This window comes from Labeo rohita, unplaced genomic scaffold, assembly GCF_022985175.1.
Source record: "Labeo rohita strain BAU-BD-2019 unplaced genomic scaffold, IGBB_LRoh.1.0 scaffold_138, whole genome shotgun sequence".
NCBI lineage: Eukaryota > Metazoa > Chordata > Actinopteri > Cypriniformes > Cyprinidae > Labeo > Labeo rohita.
Window position 1 is genome coordinate 80,647 of NW_026127538.1, and position 25,498 is coordinate 106,144.

General features: G+C 35.7%; 1 protein-coding gene across 1 annotated transcript; it reads left to right on the top strand.

Moving 5' to 3' along the window:
• The first annotated feature begins 15,727 nt into the window (after positions 1 to 15,727).
• On the top strand, positions 15,728 to 24,757 carry LOC127158188 (protein NLRC3). The gene is made up of 8 exons (XM_051101340.1): positions 15,728 to 15,950; positions 20,591 to 20,711; positions 21,411 to 21,515; positions 21,870 to 21,977; positions 22,358 to 22,442; positions 22,588 to 22,783; positions 22,894 to 24,237; positions 24,282 to 24,757. The coding sequence occupies exons 2-8, from the start codon at positions 20,689 to 20,691 to the stop codon at positions 24,755 to 24,757; spliced, it is 2,337 nt and encodes a 778-aa protein (XP_050957297.1). The 5' UTR covers positions 15,728 to 15,950; positions 20,591 to 20,688.
• The last annotated feature ends 741 nt before the right edge of the window (positions 24,758 to 25,498 follow it).

Consider the following 25,498-nt stretch of genomic DNA (forward strand, 5'->3'; position numbering starts at 1 on the left):
ACTATTAATATATCTGCTGATGGCTGCATTTATAGGGTAACATCTGTGAACAATTTTGTACAGTACTACTTTTACTTTATTTGAAATTACATATTTATATGGTAATGTCCAAATGCTGAGCTAAGATAGATCATGAGGTTTAAGCCATTTGGATTTACAACGAGGGTTGGATCCAACATTAAAGGAGCTTCTCATAAAACTGTTATCAAAACGTTATCAAAACGTTGTGGATTTTGTAGGGTTGTAATTTGTATTTGAGAATTTGGTTAAAGTTATTATGCCATTGGGAATAGCCATAATTACTTTGTTAAATTATTTTTCATTTACAAAAAAAAGGCATATTTTGTAATAAATTAGAATAAGTGTACAAATGCCCTTTTTTGTCAATAAGTTGGTTTACAATTAATATGTTCTGCCGAACCCAATTCTCCATGTTTAATGACTTGTTATTATGAGTGATATTACCATTGTTCCATATAAAACACCTGCTAGGAGAAAACATGTGTTTGTATAGAAGTGACCAGTAAATTAATGCTTGTTTGTGATAATTGGCCAAAGCGATAGGAAGTTTGCCAGTTATATAAGGACACTGCAACAAAAAATATAATCCACCAAGTTTTGAAATTAAATAATATGGGACAATATTGAAAATACTTGTTTGATTCTTTAAATTTTTTTTAAGTCAATTAATTTTTAAAATTTGGTTGAAAATCATAAAATTAAAACCATTTAGCCCACCATCAGATGTTTTATTAAGGAGAACACTTTTCTTTATTTTATGAGGTTTGTCTTTCCAAATGAAATTAAAGAGTATTTTATCCATTTGTGAGCATATATCCTCTGGGGCACTAAGTGAAGAATACGATGGAAGATAAATATGGTCTAATTCTTTCTGCAAATTTTCTAAAACATCACTATTGGATGGGTAGGTATGTGGTTGAGTTAAATTTGAAATGTCTTTATGTCATAAATACGCGTTCTTTTTTTCATGGCCAGGTTTTTTCCCAAATTGAATGCTAAATTTTCTTATTTCAAACTTTAGTAGTTCCCAAGCTGTGCCGTATTCCTTCCTAATACATCCCTGTATCCAGTATTTATTTATTAATATTTGGATATGCTCCACATAATCTTGATGGTGCAAAAAAAGAATTATTTAGTTTCCAAAAGCTTAAGTTTCTGCAATTACACGGGATATCTTCAAATGTAATTGTTAAAGTTAAAACTTTGTAAACAATGAGAATAGCAGGGGAAATTTTAGTTTCCAAAACCTTTTGTTGGAAATGAGCCAGAAGTCAGTTCTTGATTTGCTGAGTCATTTGCTTATTGCTACATGTAAATTGTCTAATAGAAGGGGTTTTATATCTCCAAATGTCTATAAGATCTAAATTATTGAAAAAATTCTGGAGATTATTATTCTTATTAAAAGAGGGGGCATAAATATAATTAAAATATAAATATATTGCTGCCAATTTCAATAACTAAAAATACCCAATGCCCTGTAACATCACATTGTTAACTAGGTATAATTTAGGAATTTCCCTTCAGATTCCAAGGGATTCACCTTCTCCAAATTGTCTTGTACTGTGCTCGCAAATGCATACTTGTATGTTGGATTACAAATCAGACACCATCAATTATTCAGTGGATAAACACAGCTAACCCTTTTCTACCACATTAAAGGACAAACCTTTCAATTTCTCATTTATCTGTGGGTGAAAGAAACACGATTTTTAACTTTGGGAATCCAGAATTTACTGTTGAAAGGTTTTTTTTTTTTTTTTTTTTTTTTTTTTTTTTTTTTTTTTTTTTTAATGGCTATACTTCGGTTTTTATATTGATATATTTACTCTTATTCATTTAGCTATGTTTTTTGTTTTGTTCTGTTTTTGTAATAACTTATGTTTATATTCATATTATTTGTTTATTTTTCTTGTTAAACGTACAGATTGGCCAGTTGGACATGAAGCCTATATGGTGGAAGGAGCAGAAGATCAGTGATCAGGCAGAGTTCTTCTGTTGCCCCTTAGGGAACTGATTTATCTACTTAACTGTCTGATTTAGTAATAATTGATCATTGCTCTGTCCTATGAATTATTTAATACATTCCACTGTTCAATAGTTTGGGGTCAGTATTTTATTATTATTTTTTTTAAATCTAAGAAATACATTTTTACATTTTAAATGTTTAAGAAATTATTTTTATTCAGCAAGGATGCGTTAAATTGATAAAAACCTTTTACATTGTTGCACAAAAATCCTATTTCAAATAAATGCTGCTCTTTTAAAATCATTATTAAAGGATCATGAAAAAAATATATATATATCATGGTTTCCACAAAAATATAAAGCAGCACAACAGTTTTCATGACTGCTGATGATAAGAAATGTAGTGTTGTTAAGCATAAGAGAGTTCTTTCAAAAACACTGACAAATCTTACAGACCCTAAACTTTTAAACCGTAGTGTTTTCTCCTTCTTCTTTTTTTTTTTTTAAATGTGAAATTTATGACTTTATGTATTGCTTCTACTTTCAGTGTGCAGTTATTCTGCATATTCATTAATAGTAATATAGTGGCATTTTGCAGGTACAAAATAAAAGCAAACTAATTTTGTTATTTGTTAAGGCCACAATGGCCATTCACAGGCGCCCCCACCCAGCCTACAGCATGCCCACATTTTCTCCATAGTGCCCACACCCAGCCTACAGCGAGTTTGCTGCATCGTTCAAACCCTCCATTAAAAAACACGAAGAAGACGAAAACGAAAGTAACTGCGGGAAACACATAGATAGCAAGAGAAAGCGTCGCTCGTTGGATTTACGTCCTAGAAAACATTTTTATAGATACAACTTTAGCACAGACCCTACTCATTTTAACACTCGTGTGATATATTGAATAGTGAATATTAGTTATGTTTATGTGATAAATTTCCTTTGAATCCATTATGAAGTTATTTTTCTAATATTGCTAAACCATGTTTAATTTCCTATTTGTGCTAAAAAGTGTATTTATCAAATGTGTTATTTTCGCTTGGCATGCCTGCGTCATGATGTCATTGCATACTTCATTAGGTGGCGCGCCCATGATGTGCTTCATTCAAAGTATATACGCCATTAATGAAGCCATCACTGTAACGCTCTTTTTTCTTATTGTTCTTTATTCATCTTTTATACTTCATTTCATACTTCTTCTCAGGAGTACTACAATTTTGGAGGCACCGCTGGGATTGAAGTCAGATGGGTCATCCCTCGTTATCAGCAGGAGAGCCCATCCACATTCATCTCTTAATTACCCAGATGTGGAGCAGTTGAGTAAAGTGACAAGACAGAGCTAATTGAACAAAGCGTGCACTTGGGGTACAACAACCATCAGAAGCAGCTGAGTCAAGTCAGATAAGTCAAAGTTCACACAAAAGACTGTAAAACATTACAGTAAAGATGGATGCTTTACACAGCCTCCAGGAAGAAATTGGTGAGAGACTGTGTACTTTGCCCAGAGAATAATTAATCGAGCTGAGCCAGTTCCTGGAAATTCATGTAGAAGCAAATGTTAGTCAGTCTTCTAAGTAGTTACCTGCTACGAAAGGAGCTGGAGGAATTTGAGGATGGAGCCATGGCGGAATTACTAAACATAAATGAGAAATTGAGGGAATTGATGTTAACCGATGTAGATGTGCAAAATGAGCAAAACCCAGCCCAGAGACAAAAAGGGGAAATTAAGCACTCGACTTATTCGCTCCCCGCTGAGCAAACAAAATCGCCTGTTCCACAGAACACCAGGTCAGCATCAGCGGACGGTGTAACTGGTAACTCTTCACTGCCCCCACAGGGACAAATGATACCAGCTGTATGGCACAGAGAGTTTAAGATTTCAGGTTTTATCGGAGAGCCTGGTCAAAGAGACAGATTAACCTTTTCAAGCCTGGCGTGTCAAATTGAAAGCGGACTGAATAAGGGTTACCAAGAACAAGAAATTGTTGATGCAGTTATTCGGGCCATCACTCCAGGCCTTCAATTACGTAGCTACTTGGAAGGAAATTCTCTTTGCGTCGCAAGAAGACGAGTCAGGTTTGAAGTATGACCCAGCACTTGTACAGAATATGTTTCTTCACACTGTGTTAACAGGTCTACAAAATGACCGTATCCAGGGTGATCTCCAGCCGTACCTGACAGACACCACAGTCACAGACGAGACGCTGTTGGAAAAGTTAAACGTAGCATGCTCCCACGAGGCTGAGAGACAGAGTAAAAGAAAGAGTGAACGAAGTGCCAGTGTAAATGTCACTCAGTTAAGTGAACCAACTCCGCAGACCAAAAACAAGCAGAAGCAACAAAACAGTACGTATCACAGCCAGAGATCATCCCCTTTGAGTGCAATTTAATTTCTGAGTATCAAGTCAACAAACATTCGCCTGTGACTTCCCTGATCGGTAAACAATGCTTAGTAACATGTTATCTGAATGGACACAAAACAGAGGCATTGTGGGACACTGGATCCCAAGTGTGCATTGTAGGTCGATGGTGGAAAGATCAATACATGCCTGGAATAAAAGTCCGAGATGTTTCAGAAGTGACAGAGCCCACAGACAACTTGAATCTTGTCGCAGCCAATGGTTCCAGCATGCCCTATGAAGGATGGGTTGAAATCACGTTCAATTTGCCTCCTCCTGCAAACAAAATGAAAGAATTAATCATTCCTGTACTTGTTTTAAAAGGCCAGCAGCTGTCCAAGCCGATCATTGGCTACAACGTAATCGAGCAGGTAATGAAGCAGAGTGAGGCAAGTGGGCACAGTGATGGGGGCAGAGGGCTCTTAAACAAGACTGTTAGATGCGCCTTTCCAAGTTTGAGGAGAAGTAAAATCCGAACATTCATTAACCTGGTGACAGCTGAGCGTGCAAGTGAGTATTTGGTTAAGGTGACAAAAAACCATGTTAATGTGCCAAAGCATGCTATCATCCAAGTCAAGTGTCAAGTAAAAGCACCAAACGTAAACCAGGATAGTATGGTGTTGTTTGAACCATCTCTCAATCCTCAATATCCTGATGGACTGGAACCCCTTGAAACACTTGTGACCCTGAAAAAGGGCAGCCAACCTGTGATTCAAATAGGTGTCCAGAATGTGACTGACCACGACATCCTTTTGGTGGGAAAGACTGAGCTTGGGACAGTACAAACAATAAAGTCAGTGCTACCAGCTACAGTGTCTTCATTTGTAACGACAGCCTGTGTTAATGAAAGTGTGAAGCCAACAAGTGAGCGTGAGGCTCACAGTGAAGGTGTTTGGGACCCACCTGTGGATGTGAATCATTTGTCTATAGAACAGCAACAGAAAGTTAGACAAATGCTGCAGGAGGAATGTTCTTCCTTCTCAAAATCAGATGAGGACATTGGGTGTGTCAAAGATCTACAATTGAGCATCAGTTTAACAGATCAGACACCTGTTGTGCGTATGTATACATCTGTTCCAAAGCCGTTGTACCAAGAAATGAAAGACTATCTTCATGATTTGATCGCTCAGGGGTGGATAACAAAATCTCATTCGCCTTACTCATTCCCATTGACAGCCTTTAGTACCCCGTGGGGGCTATACGAATGGATCCATATTCCCTTTGGGCTCATGAATGCGCCAGCTGCATTCCAGCAGTTCATGGAGGGATGTCTGGAAGGTCTACGAGATGACATTTGTGTCCCTTACCTGGACGACATTCTGGTCTTCACAAATTCCTTTGACAAGCATGTTGAGGCAGTAAGAAAAGTCTTACAGCGGTTGCGGTCGCACAGGGTGAAGTTGAAGCCCAAGAAATGCGAGCTGTTCAAGGAGGAGGTCCGCTACCTGGGAAGGATAGTGTCAAAAGAAGGGAGCAGGATGGATCCAGCAGACACTGTAGCAGTGACAGCACTGAAGGACAAGAGACCCACCACGGTAGGGGAGTTGAGGAAGATCTTAGGCTTGTTAAGTTACTCCCGTTCCTACATTAAGGACTTCTCGAGGATTGCTTGCCCCTTGTATGCTCCGCTGAAAAGCAACAGTGACAAGGTACAGACAAAAGACAAAGGGAAGAGAGGAACTTACCTCAAGAGTCATGTGGTTCCATCAAGTCAGTTGATTGAGTGGACAGAGCAACATCAGTGGACGCTCGAAAAACTGATTGATTGTCTAGTCAAGCCACTGGTCCTGGGGTTCCCAGATTTTACAAAGCCCTTTGTACTGCACACTGATGCATCAAACCTGGGACTGGGAGCTGTCCTGTATCAACAGCAAGAGGGAAAATTGAGAGTGATTGCTTATGGATCGAGGACATTGACAACAGCGGAACAGAATTATCATTTGCACAGTGGAAAATTGAAGTTCTTGGCTCTTAAATGGGCTATCACAGAGAAGTTCAGGGATTATCTTTACTACGCACCAACTTTTACAGTGTATAGCGACAATAATCCCCTTACCTATGTTTTGACATCCGCCAAGCTGAACGCAACGGCATGATTAGATTAGATCTCAAACCAGAACCGTTGCCTTCAGCTGAGGCAGGACAAGACCTTCCAATATCTGTAAATGGACCTGTGAAGGAGAACGGACCTGAACAGCTTGAAAGGCGAATGGAAAACAGTCCAGTGAGTGCACATGAATGCTCACCTATGAAGGAATCAGTCGAAACAGTGGACTCAAGTGACCGATCGAGAGAGATGGAGTATCATCGTTCAGTGAGGCAACGACGACAACCAAACAAATTTACGTACGATTATTTAGGCACGCCTACCTGTTACCAAGTTCAAGTAACTGGTTACGAACATGATCCACCTCTTCCTAATGTGTGGGCACCTGCTGCAATGCCTTGGGCGCCAGTGGTGTTTTCCTACCTGAGACCACCCTCTGCTTGTTATTAAGACTGAACTGTTGTACACGTACACATTAAATTTTTTTCTTATGGACTGTGAAAGGACTGGTGAAAGACAATAAACTGTTGTGCACACCTGTACATTAATTATTCTTACGGACTGTGGGGGGATAAAACAGTGAACTTTTGCATACACATACATGCGTATATATGCACTGGACTGTTGCAGATACTTTGAGTTATACCTTTTTGCAATTTTTTTTTTTTTTTGTATGTGGCATCGGCCTTGAATGGACTCCCTTGTTTTTTTTTTTTCCTCTTTGAGACTGGATGAAACCCCTCTGAACCTGAATGTGTTAAAGGGACATAATCTCTTGCATTTGAGTTAGGAAAAACTATAATCAGTTGAGGAGGACTGTCAGTGTGAACTTGTGTGAAATGTGAACTTGCAGTGTCGTAATGGGGAAAAAGGTGACAGAGTTTACAAATGTAAAAGAATTAAGAAGATGTGTTGTGTCACTGTGACATTAAAAAAAAAAAAAGTAGAAACAGTACAAATTTATGAGGGTATTGGCTGATGTCGGGACGACATCTTTTCATATGGGGGAGAGTGTGATATATTGAATAGTGAATATTAGTTATGTTTATGTGATAAATTTCCTTTGAATCCATTATGAAGTTATTTTTCTAATATTGCTAAACCGTGTTTAATTTCCTATTTGTGCTAAAAAGTGTATTTATCAAATGTGTTATTTTCGCTTGGCATGCCTGCGTCATGATGTCATTGCATACTTCATTAGGTGGCGCGCCCATGATGTGCTTCATTCAAAGTATATACGCCATTAATGAAGCCATCACTGTAACGCTCTTTTTTCTTATTGTTCTTTATCCATCTTTTATACTTCATTTCATACTTCTTCTCAGGAGTACTACACTCGCGGACATTGTTTTCGCATATTTCATCCAATCCGTCTGAGAGATATGAGAATTAATTGCTGACAAGCTACAGGACTAACAGACAGAAAAATTAGCGTTTCAGATACTTAAAAATCATCTTCTTAGTGGACAAGACTGTAGGTAAGTTTTCCAAAAAGCGGTTATTGAATGCGAATGTGTTTCTGCAGGTTTTCAAGTATTTTGGCTTCTGTTTTATGCTGTTGTTTTTGTGATGCGAAATTTGAAAGTGTTTTTAAAACTCTCAGTCTGAGATGAGTCTCTCACAGAAACAGAGGTAACACTGAGTCTGTTTTAAGAGAATCATTTTAAACACTGCTGGAGTTTCAGATGTTTGCTGTAAAAAACAAAACCTTAAACTTTTTGTATTTACAAATGCTTTGCAGAACTTCAGAGCTTCAGAACTTCCTAATTAAAAAATAACTTGACACTGATCCAGAAATGCCTAAAATGCCTTGATTAAGGTCCAGATGTTAATTTTCATAAATGTCTGCATCACAATGTGAAATATTAGCGTAATGCTGTTTAAAGGTATACACAAAGAGAAGACGAGGCTTCAGTGAGTTGTAGTGTTGTTGTCATGTTGTGGAGACGTTGTGTGTTTGGATGCGAAAGTAAACCTGCTTTGTTTGGAATCAGTGGTTAAGATTTATTTATCATGCTGTTCCTGATCCGTAAAACCCAAAGGTTAGCTTGTGTACAGCACGCTTTATGGAGCTGCAGTACATACACACATGAGCTATACACACCTAAATAAATTGTAAACAAAATACAATAAACTACACCTAAATAACTGTATTTTATGTTGCCACTTCAGGACATAAAGTTATTACAGTGAAGAAGAAAAATTATAACTTTATGAGATTGTATCTGAAAGTTAAGAGAGTTGCAAAATAAAAGCTTACCACTGTGAAACGTTCAGCTCAGACTTGGACTCGGGGTCAAGCGGATACGGTAATTATTATGATGACATTGTTATTGTTACACCCTATAAACTATAAACAAAGTGATGAAGTTTTAAAATAGCATCCTATGGTCCATTTAATTGAAGTATGCTAACAGAACTGTGTAGCGCTGACATTTCTGCTCTCCATTTTAGTCAAAAATGAAAATGTTTTCTTCAGTTAGATCAGAAATACTTTACACAAGTTGTTACACAAATGTGAGTCTGTAAACAAGAATGACTGCTATCTTTAAAACTCTACAAGTGTTTCCGTGAAGGACTAGCAATAATGTGTGCCAATATAAAACCCAGATGAACCTCCTGTAGTAAAGTTTCTTTTCTCTCTGTGTCATTAGTTTAAGATCAGGCTCACATGTGTCCAGCTCTGTGTCTGTGAAGAGTGACCGGTCAAAGGATGAAGTACCAAACTTCAGTGAAGAAACAACATCACAACCCAAACGGTATTTGATGTGTTTCTTATTTCTGTTTACACATAAACTGTATCAGAAAGTGTATCAGTGAATAATTATCATACAACTTTATAGTTCATAAATGTATTATTGTTTTTCTCTTTGGTAAAAATATTTACTTCCCAATTAAAAAATAACAAAAACAAATATTTAAAAAGTAGCCAGTAGATGATAAATATCTGAGAACTAAAATCAAAATCATCATTTACAGTCTTGACCCAATTTACAGCCGCTCTTCAGCACTGGGTATGTAGATATTAAAGTAAATTATTCCACATCAGTGATTTTGGTTTTTAGGTCATAAATGTGTATTCAGACATTAAAAATGATTGCACTCTTAATTTAAAGGGGTCATTTGATGCTTTATAATGTTTTCATTTTCCTTTAGTGTGTAATGTATCTGTTTGTGTGTCATAGTCTCCTGCAAAGTGATTTGTTCTGTCTAACAGAGAACACTGATCCAGAAATGCCTAAAATGCCTTGATTAAGGTCCAGATATTAATTTCACAAATGTCTGCATCACACTGTGAAATATTAGCGTAATGCTGTTTAAAGGTATACACAAAGAGAAGACGAGGCTTCAGTGAGTTGTAGTGTTGTCGTCATGTTGTGGAGATGCTGTGTGTTTGGATGTGAAAGTAAAACTGCCTTGTTTGGAATCAGTGGTTAAGATTTATTTATCATGCTGTTTCTGAGCCGTACAACCCAAAGGTTAGCTTGTGTACAGCACGCTTTATGGAGCTGCAGTACATAAACACATGAACTAGGCACACTTAAATAAATTAAATTAAATATTAAATATTAAATAAATTTTAATAAACAAGTGTTCTTTTACATAACAACACACTTGTAAAGCCATAATAAAGTATTAAATATCTTAATTAGTAATTCTAATTTTAAGAGGTCTTAAATTTGGGGACTGAAAGACAAGACTCGCGTTATGGATTAAATGTGGTAGTTATTTGAAGCCACACGTTTATCCACTGGATCACAGTTCAAACAGCAGCGGAGCGCAAGTTTACTAGAGCAAATGCGTTTACTCGGAAGCACTAAACATATGGGATGAAATTAGACTCAAAACAATTAATAGATGCATGCACAATTATCCATGTACTGGATAATTGTTAATGAAATGCACTGGGACTTGTTCATTGGTAGTTGTGTGTGTGGGCATCATGAAATGCTGTAAACTGTGGAAATGAAGTCTCAAAATCCAAATGAATTGAACAAGATTGACTCGAACAACACCTCAATAAATGCACGCGTGTCACCTGATCCACAAATGCACAGATTCCTTTTAGCATGCGCAATTTATGATAAATTAATGCAGAACAGAACATTTTTATTCGCAAACATGTCTGTATTTGTACAAATCACTGCACAATCATTTAATCCCGAATTCCACAGACTCAGATTGAAAGGCATTTGTTTGTGGATTGTAAGATACATGCATAAAATTAATCCAGTTTTAATCCAATGGATAATTGTGCGTGCATCTATTAATTGTTTTGAGTCTAATATCATCCCATACTCCTTTGGCTCTTTAAATATACACATTATCAATTTTGGATTGTAAAGATAAAAAAAAAAAATTATTTAGTTTCATCATCAATTTAATTTCTATTAAGTTATTTAGCCTTCTAGTTAATTCGTCCTCCAAATGTGCTCTAGCTTTACTTAAATTTTTGCTGAAATACATAGAAAATTCACGAATCTTGTGTTTATTTTTGAAACTTGTGATTTACTTGTGATAGAAAGATGGTCTTTATCTAACTTTGCTCTATTTATCATTGATCTAATTTGTGAACAAAAGTTATCATGCTTTAATAAGTCAGAATTAAGTTTGCAGTAACCCTTGTTTCGCGATTCTCTTTTATTCGAGCTGAAAGATAAGAAGATACAGCAGTGATCAGTTAGAGGTGCCGAAGAAATTGAGATGTCTTTGATAAATCCAGTCAAATTAGAGGAAGTCAACCAATAATTAATCCTAGATTTGGAGGTCCCATTTGTTTTGAACCAAGAGAATTGTCTTAGATTTGGATTCCCAGCCCTCCAAATATCTATCACATTATTATCTAAACAGAAGTTTAGAAAATGAAGGATCGGGTGTGAATTGCTAAATTTAGGTGGGTAACGATCTAATGCCTCATCCATAACCATATTGAAATCTCCTCCTATAATAAGGTTATCAGTTGGATACAAAAGTTTCAATTCAAACAAACAAGATTAGAGATTTCAGATAGTAATTTGTTGTTAAGAGGACTGTTGTAGCCATACACATTAAATAAGATAAACAGAACATCATCAATGTTTAAAACAACTGAAATCCAATGACTTTAGTCAATCATTGACTTTAGTATTTTTCCAGGGAGGTTACACAACCCAGCATGACTAAATTACAGCATTGGGAAAACAATGTAGTGATCGCGCCGGCGCCTCAGCGCTCACACTGTATTTTTGCTACCTTGACATCGCAGCCTGTTCATTATCAAAATACAATTATTTAAAGAAACTTACAAAAATTTAAAGAAACATAAAAGTTTCAATTTAAATAGTCCATGTCACCAGCACCTCACTGTGCTGTTAGTCTTTGTGAAGGATAATGTTGTGAATAATTTGTTGTGGAGTGAAGGGAAAAAAATAGTTTAGTTGTGTTTATAATGTTTGTAAACATTTTGATTTAGGCTACTGGTATTTTAGCCTACATTATTTGTGAATGTAGCCTCATTATTAGAAGCGAGTCATGCAACGTGTCTTTTCCCTCTCAAAACGCAATTGTATATACAAGTGACGTGTTTTTAACTATGCAGCAAATATTTTAAATATATTTAAAAATATTTTAATGTGTTTAAAGCGTTGAGAATTTCTTCTTTCGTTTAAATTTTGAGCCAAAATCTAGAAAAGATGTTGTCATGAGCTATAACTAAGCGCAAAATAGGTTAACCAGATCGAGACTCTCTTTGTGTGTTTTTTATGTTTTATGTATGCACACGACATTACCAAATCTTGACCTGGATTTAGTTGAATCAGATCAACCAGCGAGTTAGTAAATTGTGCACAAGATTTAGTAAAAGGAAGGAGCGAATTGTGTGCATGCTTACATATTTTTCCTGTTATGTGCGGGGATCCATAAGACACTCTAAGTCAGGGCTGCCCAACCCTGGTCCTGGAGATCCACTTTTCTGCAGAGTTTAGTTACAGCCCTAATCAAACACACCTGTCTGTAATTATCAAGTGCTCCTTGAGATCTTAATTAGCTGGTTCAGGTGTGTTTGGTCAGGGTTAAAGCTGAACTCTGCAGGAAAGTCGATCTCCAGGACCAGGGTTGAGCAGCCCTGCTCTAAGTGTAAAAATATCCACTTTGATTACGGTGCAGTTGTCTTAGACGTAGACCTATAGTGTTTATGACAAGTAAAATGTGAGAAAAATTGTTTTTCCCTGGTTATTTTTAAAACATTAAGCCCGCTCCACTGCACTACCTTTACACTCACGGCTCACGTCTTTTGCAGTGTCTTGGAACACTGCCTTTTATATTCTGTTACTGCCCACTGCGCAATGTGACGTCGTAGTGACGTCTTTTCCATGTCATTTTTGGACGTCCAATTTCCGTCCATTGATGGGGTTGTTTTGTAACGCCAGACAACGTCTTTTTTCGACGTCTACCGCACGTCTAATGTTGACGTCGGTGGGACCTCCATGTAAGGGCTATTTATAGTCCAAAAGTGGTCGTTTGTGGACATCTTTTTAACGTAAAATTTTGACTTAACACGTCATTTTTATACAACTTCTATGTAGTCCTATGTTTCAAGAGGGTGAATGACATGTTTTCTGTATCATGTATTCATTTTCCTGTACCTTTGTTTGGCTCAGCAGTTTGAACTGGAAATGCATTACACTTTGTATGCTTATCACCTGCTGCTGAGACAATCAAATGGAAATGGAAAGTTTTTGGAAATGATCTTGAACAGTATGCCACCTTCTGAAATAGGACTAGATCATTTTGACCATTCCCATTTTTGACCCTTGACCATTCGGAGCTTTATTGTAAGACAATAACGCCAAAGACTATACGTACACATGGCCATTGAAATAAATGCTGACCGAACTTACCTTCAATTTCTAAGAAACGAGTTCACCAGTGATCTGAAGACCTGTGCCGTCCAGAACACTACGGCTCTTACTCGCGCCAAGCCGCCAAATGCCTCGTCTTGCCTCGGCCAATCAGAGTGGCGTTTATGATGATGTGCTCGTTTCAGCCAATCAGAGTGATGCTGACTGGTTTTTGCCTGGTTGAAATCCTCCTTTATCAAAGAACTTATATTGTTGCCTAGCTTGATAGAGAGCTGTCTGTCCTTGACTTTTTTTGCAGCTGTTGGTTCTTTTTAAGATAGGAATAAGGTGGATAGGCTAGGCTACCATGATTTTTTTAAATATAAAATATATAAATTCATATAAATATAATATATATATATATATATATATGTATATATATATATATATATATATATATATATATATATATATATATATATTAGGGGTGGAGCCGAACCCGAATACGGTATTCGGAAAGGCACAAATAGCGTGTTGTTTACTAATACTGATTTCGAACAAATACTTAAAAAAAAATATTTGTATTCTAGAACAAGAAAAACTCGGAACCGGCCGTTTTTTTCTCTCTTAACCAACCTCTGTTACAGATTTGCACAAACTACATTGCAATTAGGGGTGTGTGATATGACGATTTTTGATTGTGGACAATTAAAATGTTTCCACAGTCTGCTTTTGAAGAAATATACTATATTTCGTGCTACAGCGCACATTCTGTCAGACGCAATTCAACGCGTCTCAATATACTGTACAACGCGACACATTCACATCAAATGATAACTCAGCTTCAGAGTTCCACTCACGCAGGGGTGTAATTTCCACTGGGGACACACTTTTCAAAATCCCGTTTGTGTCCCACCACTTTTAAATTGCTTTGTTAAATTAATGTCTTGTATTGTAGAATGCACGCTCAGCACCGCCAAGTTTAGCGCCATCGTTAAAACGAAACCGAAAGTAAAACGCGCGCGCGCATTCAAAAGCAATTTTACCCCACGTTTAGAGATCGACTCCCCAATGTGCGCAAATTAGGCTACATAACATTGCTAGGCTGTAGGCTATAATAGGTTGTGTAGTTGTCTATAGCTCTGTATCATGCTTGAAAAATTCGGTCTCTATTTGCACTTTGAATATTGACAGACTAGCCTACTTTGATTATGGCTGTTCATCTTGTTCATGTACTCAAATTTTCATTCATTCTTGTCCCTTGCTTAAGGCGTAAAATAAATATAAAAAATAAAAATAAAAAAAAGGCAATCAGAATCGGCTATGAAGAATCAAGATCGGTGCATTACTAAAAATAAATGCTGGGCCGAGTGCTGGATGTTCTGCTCAATTGGCAGTTGTGGTGCTCCTTAATGTTCATTTGGTGCTCCTAAATTTTTTTTGGTGCTCCTAACTTTTGAAGTAAAAGAGGTTACTGACACAGGCTTCTCCACACAGCAACAGAGAAGGCTCGGCTGAGCGAAAAAAGACCTTACTGTATCACTATTTTTGTTGAATAGATTTTTGTACCTTAACTGTGTTCCGGAGGCAGTTGTGTAGAAGTGTAACGCAAAAAAAAGGATTTTTACGCCTATTTTGAATTTTACTCGAATACAAATGCAAATACAAATACTTTTTCCCCTCAACAAATACAAATACAGATACAAATACCGGCTGCTTTGCACACCCCTAATATATATATATATATATATATATAATACAATATAAAATAAAAAAAAATAAATAACTTGATTATAGGCTACTTTAAATAAAATAAAAACTGTTAAAGGAAAACAGGAAAATGTAAAATAACAAACAAAAAAAAACATATGGGCTACCAAATAAATAAATAGTAATACAGATAATAAATCTTGTTTGTTTATAAATAATCTGTATTCATATATATAATCATGTTGATAGGCTCTATTTTGTAAAACACATTTACTGCAACTGCCAGCAAAACCCAGATCAAATGTTGAACGTCAAAATGACGTCCAAGTTGGGTAATGGATAGACGTCCAAATAGTGGACCTAGTTTGGACGTCGAATAGATGTTCATAATTGGTCATGGACCGACAGACCCAATATAGACATGATCTGCACGTCTATCCGACGTCCAATGTTTAGTGGGTGGGCTCGTACACAGAAACTGAAGAACAAGTATTAATACTACACCCTAATATGAATATAAAGAACTGAAAGTAAGAAATAAATTCAAATCTCAGCATGTGTGACATTTACAATAAACAGCATCGTAGACAACAGTCCAGGAACAGGGAAAATAATAATACAGTGTTTAAATGTATTAGGTAGAATATCCACACTCCAGTACAGCAGGTGACAGTAACTGTTCAACTCGTTCAAAACCCTCCAGTAAAACCCACGAAGAAGACGAAAACGAAAGTAACTGCGGGAAACACACAGACAGCAAGAGAAAGCGTCGCTCATTGGATTTATGTTCTAGAAAACATTTTATAAATACAACTTTAGCACAGACCCTACTCATTTTAACACTCGGGAACATTGTTTTTTCATATTTAATCCGATCCGTCTGTACTATTGAGAGATTTGAGAAGAAACTGTTGACAAACTACAGGACTAAAGGACAGAAAAATGAGCGTTTCTAATAAATTCTCTTCTTAGTGGACAAGACTGTAGGTAAGTTTTTCAGAAGGGGGTTATTGAAAACAAATGTGTTTCTGCAGGTTTTCCCGTATTTTGGCTTCTGTGTTATGATGTTGTTTTTGTGATGCGAAATCGAAAGTATTTTAAAACCGCTGCGGTCAAACCAGTCGCGTCTTGAAAACACAAGATCACGTCTAATCGTGTACTTACGGTATGGGTGCTGGGAGCGGTCAAAATAGATGTAAAGACGCTGTCAGAACGACATTTTCTTTATGGTTTAGCTGATATTTTCAGTAGATTGGTGTTCACGAATATCACTGCACAAAATGTAATTTAACCCTTAAAAGACCATAAAGCGACATCAAAGTAGTTACTTATTGCTATTTTCCATCAGAATGTTAAAAATAGTAGTACAATTACATTTTTTTTAAACATTGATTTTAATGATTCTGAATACATATATATATATATATGTTATTTCTGTATCAAAGCTGATTGTTTTAGCATCATTAGTCCAGTCAAATGATCATTCAGAAATTATTCTAATTTGCTGCTCAGAAAACATTTATTATTATTATGTTGAAAACATGAAGGTTTCGTTGATAAATAGAAGTTCAGAAGAACAGCATTTATCTAAAATAGAAATCTTTTGTAACATTACAAATGTCTTTATCATCACATTTGATAAATTTAAAGGATCCTTGTTAAATAAAAGTATATTAAATAAATAATAAATAAAAATAAATAAATAATAATAATAATAAATGCTGATTTTTGGATATTTCTATTGTTAAAAAAGTATTAATTTCTATGATGTCTTTCCAAAAAAAAAAAAAACAAAAAAAACTTTTTTTTTTTTAATAAATGCTGATCTTTGAATGTTTTCTTTTCATCAAAGAATCCTGAAAAAAAATGTACTCAACTGTTTTAAATAATAACAACAATAATAATTATAATACATTGTTTCTTGAGCAGCATATTAGAATGATTTCTGAAGGATCATGTGACACTGAAGACTGAAGTAATGATGATGAAAATTCAGCTTTGATCAAAGTCATGAATTACATTTTAAAATATATTCAAATACAAAACAGTTATTTTAAATAGTAAACACATTTCACAATATTACTTTTTACTTTTTACAATATTACAATATTACTTTTTAAATCATGTCCCATTTTCAAATGCTAATAAAAATATTTCTTTTATAGGTTTGCTCATTCTTTCGATTGATTCCTGTTCACAGTCTCTCTGACTATTACTGTATTCATTTTCAAGTCATTTTACTGTATAGTTTTGGAGAAAATTAAAGGCACATTCACCCCAAGCATCTAAGAGCATTGTAGCACTTTTATATTTATTTTTCTTTAAAGTTTTATTTGTGTTTAAAAAATAAAAAATAAAAAAGATGAAGTGAAAATCCAGATGTCCATGTATTTGTTCTTACAATGTGAAAACAGTGCAAGATTTCTATAACAGTGCAAGATTATGTAAATGATGTCACTTTTTATGAATAAATGTAATTATGCATATTATGCATATTATTATTATTATTATTATTATTATTATTATTATGTATTTATTTGTGTGTGTGTGTGCGTGTGTGTGTGTGTGTGTGTGAATAAATACGAAGGAAATATGCAAGAATATACTTAAATTTGGGTTGATATTCCCTTTATCTTTTCCAGAACTGCACAGTTAATGACTTGACAATTAATACAGTAATAGCCACGATGACAGTAATAGCCAACGATGTTTTCAAAGAGTTTGTTTCTGATTTAATCAGTCTGCATCAGAGGTTGCTTTAACTGAAAATTCTCCATCACTGACGGAATTTATTTTATCAGTGACGGAAAAATCTGAAGGCCGTCCGTCTATTATAAAGGAAGACACACTATGCACTGTTTATTCATCAACTGAAAACAGCATAGACCAAAAGATCGATTCTGATTTAAGAATAGATTTTGGTTCATTAAAATGAGAATCTATTAAAATCGAGAAATCGTTTTGTTTGTTTGTTTGTTTACTCAACCCTAGCCTATTTTGTTGTTTTTACACACTGTCATCCTGTAGGTTTATGATTAAAAATGAAAATTTCAACAAAAATAAAAGCAATACATGTTTTATTCTAATTAAAATTATAATGACGGGTAATATTAGATTATGACAGAATTTGTGCGACCCTGTTCATTGAAATGACAGACAGTGTTAAAGTCTTGCACAACCTCTGGTCTGCATCGATCTAACAGGTCTCTGCATTCAAATAATCAATTGCACTTTGTAGTTGCTCGATTTTACTTAAAATGCAAAGGTGAAATGCACTCTTAGAAGAAAATGTACAGTTCTGTCGCTGGGGCGGTACCCTAAGGTACAAAAGTGAAAAGGTACATCTTTGTATCTTACCTACCCCTAAACAGTACATATTAGTACAGGCAGGGGCGCAGATGGCACTAGGGACGGGAGCGACATGACCCCCCCAGATTCATAGTGACCCGATCCGTCCCCCTCACTCAGGTGACAAACATGGGTAAAACTGAGGATTAATCAGGGTTTCTGCTATGTACATAATTAGCCTAAATAGTGGCGGGGCGGCCGCTGCTGCTTAATTATTGCCACCACTGCTTCAGAATCAGTCGCAGGCCGATCAGGACTCTAGACTCATTCTTTCCACTGGTCGCTCATTTGCAACTAACTTTCTCAGTTCTTCTCTGTTTAAGAAGCATTTTTTTTTTTTTTTTTTTTTTTTTTTTTTAACTTTATCTTGAAAATCAGATCCCTCCGTCCCCCATCGTTTCCTCAAAATTCCTGTCATTTTTGCCACGAGCTGAGCATTCGTGCTGTCACGGCTAGTGGCTGGTTTATAAACCAGGCTCTACATCCAAAGCGATCGCACTGAATGCGCCTCTCTTTACGTGATCAGTGAATTCTGCACCGCACGCTTTGAGCAGACGATTTTTGAGCAGCGCAGACCATGCACTCGCACAAATGCGACCACATTCAATTTTAACTGCATAAAACATATTTTGCAGAAGGCATGACGTTTTGGTGGGCGATTGACATACTAGACAAATAACAGTTTGATCTTGCATTGCTAGTGTTGATCAGGCAGGCCTTTGTTTACCTTTCTTCATTGTAGTTTATCCATGATTTCAAATAAGAATCCCCCAATGGCTTTTTTAGTGCAAACCATTAGCACAAATTATGTAAAATAACTGAGTTTAAATCATTTGCTGACAGCTTGGTCCCCCCCAGTAAAATAATCTTGCTTACAGGTACATATTAGTAGTTTAAAAGTACATATTTGTATCTTTTCACTTTATACCTTAGGTAACCACCCCAGCGACAGAACTGTACCTTTTTATCAGAAAGTGTGTCAGTAAAATCGTCTCCTAAGAATTTGAGAATTTGAGTTTACAGTTGTAAAAGTATCAAGGTTAAGCACTGTGAACTTTGTTTTCTTACTGATCATGAACAGAGGAGAATCATATACACATGAGGAAGTTGTGGTTTGTGATTAATGTTCATTTTGGTAACACTTAGATCAGGGAACACATTAAACATTAAGATTTTTAACTCGATAAACTCCCAATTTGCTGCTTAGTGGTAGAAAGGTAGTTGTTTGTAGTTTGTAGTAGTTATGTTTGGGTGTAGATTAGGGTTAAGGGATGTAGAATATGACCATGCAGAATAAGTCATTAATATGTGCTTTATAAGTACTATATAAGTATTCTTTTCTTTTTTTTTTTTACTTTATTGTCTTTAATATGGGAAGATTCTCTATTATATGCAATGGTTCAATTAATGGCCCCTCAGCCGGACAAAGTAATGATGGAATCAAAAACCAGTTGGACATGAAGCCTATAAACATAAAGAAGCAGAAACTGTAGAACAAGTATTAATACTACACCCTAATATGAATATAAAGAACTGAAAGTAAGAAATAAATTCAAATCTCAGCATGTGTGACATTCGCAATAAACCGCATCGCAGACAACAGTCCAGAAACAGGGAAAATAATAATACAGTGTTTAAATGTATTAGGTAGAAGATCCACACTCCAGTACAGCAGGTGACAGAAACTGTTCAACTCGTTCAAAACCCTCCAGTAAAACACACGAAGAAGACGAAAAGAAAACGAAAATAATTGCAGGAAACACACAGATAGCAAGAGAAAGCGTTGCTCATTGGATTTATGTTCTAGAAAACATTTATATATATACAACTTTAGCACAGACCCTACTCATTTTAACAGTCAGTGACATATGTTTATATGTAAATATGTTTTTACATATTTAATCCGATCCGTCTGTACTATTGAGAGATTTGAGAAGAAATTGCTGACAAACTACAGGACTAAAGGATAGAAAATGAGCATTTCTAATAAATTCTCTTCTTAGTGGACAAGACTGTAGGTAAGTTTTTCAAAAGGGGGTTATTGAAAACAAATGTGTTTCTGCAGGTTTTCCTGTATTTTGTCTTCTGTTTGATGCTGTAGTTTTTGTGATGCGAAATCGAAAGTATTTTTAAACCAGACATTTCTCAATAAGACCATTTGTTTATTCTACATGGCAGTGCATTTGTTTGTAACTCACTTTATTTTATATAGTGTTTTTTGTTGCTGATGCTGCTAATTCAACATATTTATTCATCTCATTAACGATCATCATCTTCAGGTCAAACTGAACAGCAGATTGTTTTCTCAACCCAATGCTGATCACTGGAGTTTATCTGCAGTTTGTCAGAAGAGCAAGGAAAGGACTCTCAGTCTGAGATGAGTCTCTCACAGAAACAGAGGTAACACTGAGTCTGTTTTTAGATAATTATTTTAAACACTTTCTGTGAAAAAAAAGAACACCATGTTTGTATGTTGCTAGAATTATCTGTACTGTTAACGTATTAGAACCTGTAGAAATGACATTAACAGATCATCCAAAATGTATCATAAAATTTGATTGCATTACATGTTGCATTTGGGGTTGCATATTTAGTGGCTATTAAATGTCAATAATGCCAAACTAGATATAATTTAAATTAATAAAAATGAAAATATACATCAGACTCTTGAAGTGTAAATTTGTGGGTATTTTTAAAGGGAAATTTAAAAGATTTTTGTCAATTTCCCAGACTCATTCACTGTTACACAGTTCATTGTTCATTATATTCATTGCTATAGATACAAGATTCATGGATTCAAGTTGTTTTTGTTTTAGTATTTTCTCTTCTGTCATACAGAGTTTGTTTACTCAACAGTTTTAATATGGTTGCACTATAACACAGTTTTTAGCCAGTTTTTTTTAGTGAAGTAGAAATTGTGCAGGATGAGAAAGCAGCGCTTCACTTGACTGTTAGATGATTCCTTTATAGCAGGTCTGATGAGTTAGTGAATTAGTTTGTGTTAAACTGGACTAAACAAACTCCCATTTGGCACATAAAATCTCTTCAAATGAGACTGAAGGATCTCCTATAGTTTTTCTCTGTTCTTTGTGTCATTAGTGTAAGATCAGACTCACATGTGTCCAGCTCTGTGTCTGTGAAGAGTGACTGGTCAAAAGAAGGTGAACCACCAATCTTCAGTGAGAAAAAAACATCTACCAAAAGGTATGACATTATAGCATTATGTTTGCTAATTTTGTCACTGTGGTTTTTCTGATAGATGTTGACTGAATTAAAAAACATAAATCACTGAACACAATGTATGGTGACTTTTATTGAACTCTGTCTGGAGCTTCTTTCCAATAATACAATTATACAGGCAGACATTACGAGGCATAAATTGACCATGAAAAATAGAGTAGATCATGCAGCCAAACATTTATAGGCATCGAAGAACAAATTCATCTGTATATTAAACCTTAAACAACAATAAAACCTAATAAATAAAACTTTATAAATTAGACTGAAGAACATTGTGTAATATTGTTTCTTTTGTTTCTCTGTTCTTTGTGTCATTAGTGTAAGATCAGACTCACATGTGTCCAGCTCTGTGTCTGTGAAGAGTGACTGGTCAAAAGATGGTTTGCCACCGAACTTCAGTGAGAAAAAAGCATCATCTACCAAAAGGTATTTAATGTTTTTCTCATTGTTGGTTGCATTTGGACTGCTAGAAAATATTTAATTGAATATTTATCATGAATCTATATTGTTTAAATATTTTAATATTTTAAAAATAATAATTTGATGTGTACTACATATTTTGTAAAGCCCATTGTCAGTGTGGTATATATTATTAATTCACCTGCCCCTGTGTTGTTTGCTTTTAGGATGGAAAATACTTAAATAAGAGACCTAATATTTACCTAAATTTATGCTTAAATAGATCCTATACTTTAACAGTTTGAACTTAAACAGCTATTGCTTTCTGTCTTTGTTCAAAAATATTTGCAAATTATTTCTCTAATAGTTTCCCTAAAAATGCAGTACTTCATTTTATTCACTAATAGGGTTCAATATGAGACATTAGATTCAGACGTCCAGACTCACAGGAAACACAAGAATTTCAAAGACAATCTCCTGTGGATCTTCCAGGTAGGAAAACACATTTTCAATAATGTTTACATTTATAACATTTATAACTTGCAAGACTATTCAGTAGAAATTTGATTTCTGTTTTATCTTGATCATTTATGTTTACTTTTAGAAACACAGAAAATGTATTTTTCTTTTATTTTAGGATCTTGAAAGCAAAATAATTGAATTTCTGAAGAATGAGATGAAAAAGTTTAAGAAAATATTACAAGAAGAAGACTTACAATACTTTGTGAAGGATTTTAATGAGAACAGATGCAGTATCAAAGAAGCAGCTCTTGATCTCACACTCTACTTCCTGAGAGAGATGAAGCAAGATGAAGCTGCTGATACTTTAGAAGGTAAGAGACTCGTGATCATCTGTCACATTGTCATTTATAAATGTAATGGAGAAAATAGTAAAACTAAAATGCTAAAAAAAAATCTGTTTCTTTTTTGTCCCTGTGTTTAGATGAGCTGTTCTTCATTCATCAGCTAAAATGTAGCTTAAAGGAAAAGTATCAATGTGTGTTTGAAGGAATTGCAAAGCAAGGTGACTCTACACTTCTGAATAACATCTACACAGATCTCTATATCACTCAGGGTTGTAGTGAACAGGTCAATACTGAACATGAGGTAAGACAGATTGAAGTTGCTTCCAGGCGTCATGAATCACAAGAAATACAGGTTGAATGCACAAATTTGTTTGAAACACCTGAACAAGACAAGCAGATCAGAACTGTACTGACAAAAGGAGTTGCTGGCATCGGAAAATCAGTCTCTGTACAGAAGTTTGTTCTGGATTGGGCTGAAGGAAAAGAAAATCAAGATATCAGCTTCATATTTCCTCTTCCATTCAGAGAGATGAACTTAAAGGAGAAAGAAAAACTAAGTTTGATGGACCTTATAACTCAGTTTTTCCCTGAGACTAAAGGAATGAACCTTACAAGAAGGAACCAAAAAGTTCTGTTCATTCTTGATGGTTTGGATGAATTTCGTCTTCCTTTAAACTTTAAGGAAAATGAGACATTGCATGATGTGTCTTCACCATCATCTCTGGATGTTCTCCTAACGAACCTCATCAAGGGAAATCTGCTTCCTTCTGCTCTCATCTGGATCACCACCAGACCAGCAGCTGCCGGTAAGATTCCTCCTGACTGTATCGACCGGCTGACAGAGATACGAGGATTCAATGATGCACAAAAGGAGGAGTACTTCAGAAAAAGATTCACAGATGAGGATCTGGCCAAAGAAATCATTGATCATGTTAAACAATCAAAGAGTCTCTTTATCATGTGCCACATCCCAGTCTTCTGCTGGATTTCAGCCACTGTTCTCCAGAACATTTTAGAGGCGAAAAGAAATAATGTTGTGAAAAATAATCAGGCTGATGACGCCTCCAAAAAACTGCAGGAATCAAATATTGAAGACACTCCAAAGACTCTGACACAAATGTACGCGCACTTTCTCAGATTTCAGATCCTGCAGAGCAGACGAAAGTATGATGGAGAATACAGACAAGATGTTTCCTGGGATAAAGATGCCATATTTTCACTGGGGAAACTGGCATTTCATGAGCTGGAAAGAAACAATGTGATCTTCTATGACACAGACCTGGAAGCCTGTGGTATTGATGTCTATAAGGCATCAGTGTATTCAGGCATGTGTACCCAGATCTTTAAGGAGGAAATGGGCATCGTTCTTGGTACCATGTACTGCTTCGTTCACTTGAGCATTCAAGAGTTTATTGCAGCCCTTTATGCACATCTGTTTCTAGACATAAAGAAGAGAAGTGTATTTGTTCATGAAAACAAAAGTAAAACCAAGACTGATTTAGTGGACAGAACAGGAAAACAAAAGGTCCAAAAACCATGATTGATTTGCTCAAGACTGCAGTGGACAAGGCACTAGAGAGTGATAATGGACACCTGGATCTTTTTCTTCGATTCCTCCTTGGTTTGTCACTCCAGTCCAATCAGCGACTCTTACAGGGTCTGTTGACACAGCAGGATGGAAATGACCAAATCAAAAAGGAAATAGTTCAGTACATCAAGCAGAAATTTGAAGCTAATCTGTCTCCAGAGAGATCCATCAATCTGTTCTACTGCCTGAATGAACTGAACGATCAAACTTTGGTGAAAGACATTCAGACCCACCTTAACAAAGGAAATCTCTCATCTGCTGATCTTTCACCTGCCCAGTGGTCTGCTTTGGCCTTTGTGTTGTTGACATCAGAGGAGGAGCTGGAGGAGTTTGAGCTTCAAAAATTTTGTAAATCAGACGAGTGTCTCATTAGTTTACTGGCAGTCATCAAAACCTCCAAAAGAGCTCTGTAAGTTAATAATTTTTGGCTTTCATCTGAATACATTTATCTAGGGTTCCAGTGTATCCTGGAAAACCTGGAAAAATAATTAGTGTTTTTTTTTTTTTTTTTTTTTTTTTTTTTTTTTTTTTTAGTTCTAGAATTTGCATAAGAAATTAGAAAAAAAATATAAAATTTTGTAAAATTTTTTTGCTGTTTTGGAAAATGATAAAAAAATTTATTATTTCTAATTATTGTGTAATCTTATTTCCCTTGTAGGCTAAATGATTGTGGCTTAACAGACAAAAGCTGTTCAGCTCTGGCTACAGTTCTTGGATCAGATACCAGTCTAAAAGAGCTGAACATGAGCAATAATAATCTACAATCAGGAGTGAAGCTGCTCTGCGCTGGACTGGAAAATATGAAGTGTCATTTGGAGATACTGAGGTAAGTTATGTGACAATAGACAAAAATCGAGCTCAACAAATACATAAGGTGAAAACCACTAAGTATTCAGACCCTTTGCTCAGTATTTAGTAGAAGCACCCTTTTGATCTAATACAGCCATGAGTCTTTTTTGGGAAAGATGCAACAAGTTTTTCACACCTGGATTTGGGGATCCTCTGCCATTCCTCCTTGCAGATCCTCTCCAGTTCTGTCAGGTTGGATGGTAAACGTTGGTGGACAGCCATTTTTAGGTCTCTCCAGAGTTGCTCAATTGGGTTCAAGTCAGGGCTCTGGCTGGGCCATTCAAGAACAGTCACAGAGTTGTTGT